This window comes from Colobus angolensis, unplaced genomic scaffold, assembly GCF_000951035.1.
Source record: "Colobus angolensis palliatus isolate OR3802 unplaced genomic scaffold, Cang.pa_1.0 Scaffold239, whole genome shotgun sequence".
NCBI lineage: Eukaryota > Metazoa > Chordata > Mammalia > Primates > Cercopithecidae > Colobus > Colobus angolensis.
Window position 1 is genome coordinate 300,299 of NW_012115588.1, and position 4,683 is coordinate 304,981.

Here is a 4,683-nt window from a genome sequence, read left to right on the forward strand (position 1 = left end):
GGAGAATGGCGTGAACCCGGGAGGCGGAGCTTGCAGTGAGCTGAGATCCCGCCACTGTACTCCAGCCTGGGCGACAGAGCGAGACTTCGTCTCCAAAAAAAAAAAAACAAACGGGTATTTCTTTGCGAGGTGCAGTGGTTCACACCTATAATCCTGGTGCTTTGGGAGGCTGAGGCAGAAGGCCCACTTGAGGCTAGGAGTTCAAAACTGGCCTGGGAGACACACTGAGAGCCCATCCCTACAAAAAATTTAAAATTTTAAAAATGAGCCTGGCATGGAGGAATGCACCTGTGGTCCCAGCTACTCAGGAGGCTGAGGTGTGAAGATCGCTTGAGCCTGAGAGATCGAGGCCGCAGTGAGCTAGGACTGGATCACTGCACTGCACTCCAGGCTGGGCAACAGAGTTAAGACCCTATCTCAAAAACAACAATAACGACAAAAAGTATGCCGTGTGCCAGGCATAGGAGATCCAGAGGAGAACAAGCCGCAGAAATCCCTGCCCTTATGGAGCTTATAGTTCTGGAACAGGGACAGACAGTAATTCGGGTTTTAAAAGTAGATGGTGGAAGTTGTCCAAGGCTGCTTGGGAAGAAATAAGGTAGGGGAAGGAGCAGGAAGTGCAGTAGTGGATATGATACTCTGGGAGGCCCCACTGGGAAAAGGACAGGAAAGGTGATTTCAAGGAGAGGAGGGACGAGCTGGGCCTGAGAGAAGTATGCTGTGGCAGAGGCACAGCACTCTAAAATCAGCCAAGAGGCCATAGCTGGAGCAGAGGGCAGGGAGAGCCACCGAACAGGTCAGAGAATGACAGAATGACGCGGACAGGCCAGCGTGGAAAGGTTTGGATGGGTGGATCACTCCATCGCTGAGAGGGAGGGAGGCGGTGGGGAGAAAAGCAAAATGCACATCAAGGTTCAGCAGGGGCAGCACAGGCAGCAGTGAGAAGACCTTGGTGTGTTCCAGGAATAGAAAGTGGAACTTGAAGGGCAGAGAGGAGATGCGGAGAGCCGGAGCCAGGCAGAGCCCTCAGGGCTTGGGGTACCATAGCAGGGGGCTAGAACATCATCCAGCTGGCAACGAGGAGGCAAGGAAGGACGGTAAGTGAGGGGGAAGGGTTGCGGGGTGAATGCGGCTGATGCGTTTGAAAGGTTCTAATGGGCCGGGCGCGGTTGCTCACGCCCGTAATCTCAGCACTTTCGGAGGCCCAGGCAGGTGGATCACCTTAGGTCAGGAGTTCAAGACCAGCCTGGCCAACGTGGTAAAACCTTGTCTCTACTAAAAAAGTACAAAAATTAGCTGGGTATTACAGGCGGTTGCTCACACCTGTAATCCCAGCTACTTGGGAGGCTGAGGCAGGAGAATCGCTTGAACACGGGAGGTGGGAGTTGCAGTGAGCCGAGATCATGCCACTGTACTCCAGCCTGGGTGACAGACTGAGACTCTTATCTCCCTCCCCACCCCAAAAAAAGAAAGAAAGGTTCTCAGTGGCATCGCCAGAGAGCAGGCTGGCAGGGTTCTGCAGCGGGTAGGGAGGGACAGAGAGGAAAGTTGGGGCAACCTGGGGCAGGGGAAAGCGGTAATCTAGAGTGGGGTCTCAGTTCTGCAGATGAACAGATTTGACACTGACTCCAGAGGCTGATGAAATAAGAGCTGTTGGACCCAGTGTGGGTGGGAAGGTGGAAATGATGTTCCTAGGTGTTGGCCTGGCTCCGTGGGTGGCTGCTGGTACTGGTCACCTAGGAAGGGGGACCAGCAGCGTTGGAAAGATGCACGTGTGTCTACAACAATGGCACACGGTAGGTGCCTGAAAGGGTATCAGTTAAATCAGAACACATCCCCCCAGTCTATTTTACCGATGAGAAAATACAGGCTCAGATAAATTGAGTGACTGAGGCCCTACAGGCCTGAGGTTGCATAGCTAGTGGTACCTTGTCCAGTTCGGAGAACTCGATCCGTTCCTCCAGGGTGCAGCTCCGGCCGATGGGCGAGACGTTCAGCATGCCATTCCGGAACTCGATGAAGGTTCCACTGGTGGTGAGGGAGGGCGGGGAGCCAGAGAGAACCAGAACGGCCCTGAATTCAAATCTAGCCCCACCTGGGACCCCAGCCTCCTAGGACTTCAAAGGGGAAAATAATCCACACTCCCCACAAAAAATCAGGGGCCCAAGTATCTCCAGGCTCCCTGTGAGGAACCCACACTTCTCCTCCCTCAGGCCCCAGGTTCTGGAGACCAGGCTGGTGGGACCTCACCGCTTCTTGGGCAGCCTGAGCAGGGCCATGTAGCTGAGGCAGAAGTTGATCAAGTCCTGCAGCAGCTCCTCCCCCAGGTGGTTCTGGATGGTCTGGCCGAGGAACACAGGGTTCTGAGCGTGGCCTAGGCTGCCTGACCCTGAGACAGGCACAGTGTCTCTCCCCCAGCCCAGGACAGAAGGCACCCTTGGACTGCTCCACTATGGAAAAGCGGGGTGCCCCTGGCTAAGCCCTGGAGGACACTGACCTGCTTGGAGAGCAGTCGTCCGTGCTTATACTGCACTGTCCCGTTCTCAGCAAACACATAATCAAACTTCTCAATGACTTCGGGGTCACATAGAGGACAGGAGGAAGAAAGACTGTGAGACCAGGTCTGTGACCCCACGGGCAAGTAAAGAGACAGGAGGCCCACACCCTTGGTTTCGTATTCAAAGGCCATTTGTTCAATCTGAGGCTGCAACCTGCTTCTCCAGCCTTTCTCCCTCTGCAGTTTGGTTTTCTTCCAGAGAAGCCAGTCACACCTGTGGGCCTCTGCACACAGGCATCCATGCAGGTCCTTCTGTCAGGACCGCCCTTCCCTGGCTTCCCTGCCACTCATCCTCCAAGATCCAGCTTCCTCCTCTGGAAGCCGTGCAGTACTCTCTGGCAGAGGGCTACTCTGTGCTCCCCTGCCCCTCTGCAGATGAGCTTCCTTCTGCTCTACAGCTGCCATCGCACAGGGTTCTCAAGGCTGGCTGCATGGGAGAGTTGGAGGTTTCAGCTCTGGCTGCCAGGAGAAGCAGCTGGAGTGGGTGGGAGGTGGGAGGTGCAGGGAGCACAGCCCAGAGGCTGTTGTGGGGGTCTGGGTGGCACGTGGTTACCTAGACTATGAAGGCATGGTGGAGATGGAGACAGAGGGGACAGGGAGATATTTTGGGGTCTGCTGATGGAATAAACAAGAGGTGGGGAAAAGGAAAAATTCGAGGAAGTTTCTGGCTTGAGGAACTGGAGGCACCCACTTTGACTGGTCTGAGACCAGGAGCTCTGAGGTCCAATCAATTTTCTGGATAACTTCAGAGTCGTCCTCTGTTAAATGGAATGATCACGCCTACTGTAAAGTGTGATTGTGGGGATTAAATGCAATGGAATAACATTAACACATGATCATTTTTGACAAATGGTAGCCATCATTGGTTCTGCCCTTTTTTTTTTTTTTTGGAAGCAGAGCCTCACTCTGTCACCCAGGCTGGAGTGCAGTGGCCCGATCTTGGTTCACTGCAACCTCCACCTCCCGGGTTCAAGCGATTCTCCTGCCTCAGGCTCCTGAGTACCTGGGATTACAAGTGTGTGCCACCATGCCTGGCTAATTTTTGTATTTTTAGTAGAGACGGGGTTTCACCATGCTGGCCAGGCTGGTCTTGAACTCCTGATCTCAAGTAATCCACCTGCCTCGGCCTCCCAAAGTGCTGGGATTATAGGCGTGAGCCACCGTGCCGGCCAGTTCAGCCCATTTTAAAGATGAGGAAATCAAGACTCAGCAGGCAGAAATGAGAATGTAAACTGCATAAGGGCAGGTTTTGCTTGCTTTGTCCCAGCTATTTCTCTAGGGCCTGGCACAATCCCTGGCAATAGGAGGTGCTCAAGTGTTTGTCACATCAGTGAGGGAACTATCTGGCTGCTCTCTCTCTACTTCTTCTGCCCCACAGACGCAGGACCGGCTCTTTGAAGATGCCCAGGAATCTCTCAAATTCCCTACTCCCTCTACCCCCAGGCTCGCTCTTACCTTCATCCCCGTCACCCAGCTGCTCAGCGATCTTAGAGTAGTCAGAGCCGCCCACCACACCGATCTGCACTCTACTTCGCAGCTTCTGCAGGAAAGCGGCCACCTCAGGGTCAATTTTCTATGGGGGGAGAGGGGAAGCATAGCATTCTGGCTTTCAGCATGTCTGGGACCTCCACTTTGCCCTCACTTAGTGCTCAGAACCCAGGGAGCCCACGTTCTAGCTGGATCTGAAGCAGTACAAAGCTCAGATACCAAAAATTAGACAGGTTGGGCACCATGGCTCAGGTCTGTAATCCCAACAATTTGAGAGGCCACAGCAGAAAGATTGCTGGACCCAGGAGTTTGAGACTAGAGCCTAGGCAGCAAAGGGAGACATCATCTCTATGAAAAAAAAAAAAATGTTCTTTTTTGGAGATGAACTTTTGCTCTGTCGCCCAGGCTGGAGTGTAGTGGTATGATCCCGGCTCACTGCAACCTCTATCTCCCATGTTCAAGTGATTCTCCTGCCTCAGCCTCCTGAGTAGCCGAGACTACAGTTGCCCAACACCACACTCAGGTAATTTTTGTATTTTTAGTAAAGACGGGGTTTCGGCCGGGCGCGGTGGCTCAAGCCTTAATCCCAGCACTTTGGGAGGCCGAGACGGGCGGATCACGAGGTCAGGAGATCGAGA

General features: G+C 53.7%; 1 protein-coding gene across 5 annotated transcripts in view; it reads right to left on the bottom strand.

The window, feature by feature from the left end:
* The window catches only part of PMM1 (phosphomannomutase 1), a 12,743-nt gene that overhangs the window by 4,340 nt on the left and 3,720 nt on the right, over nucleotides 1–4,683 (bottom strand). For 3 of the 5 annotated variants that reach the window (XM_011945083.1, XM_011945086.1, XM_011945087.1), the window contains exons 2-5: nucleotides 4,013–4,130; nucleotides 2,498–2,574; nucleotides 2,251–2,342; nucleotides 1,929–2,028 (exon numbers count right to left, since the gene is read on the bottom strand). In XM_011945083.1, the coding sequence (XP_011800473.1) occupies nucleotides 1,929–2,028; nucleotides 2,251–2,342; nucleotides 2,498–2,574; nucleotides 4,013–4,130 (387 nt within the window). Of the gene's footprint in view, nucleotides 1–1,928; nucleotides 2,029–2,250; nucleotides 2,364–2,497; nucleotides 2,575–4,012; nucleotides 4,131–4,683 lie in introns of all 5 variants that reach the window. The other 2 variants (XM_011945084.1, XM_011945082.1) reach the window with 2 other exon arrangements.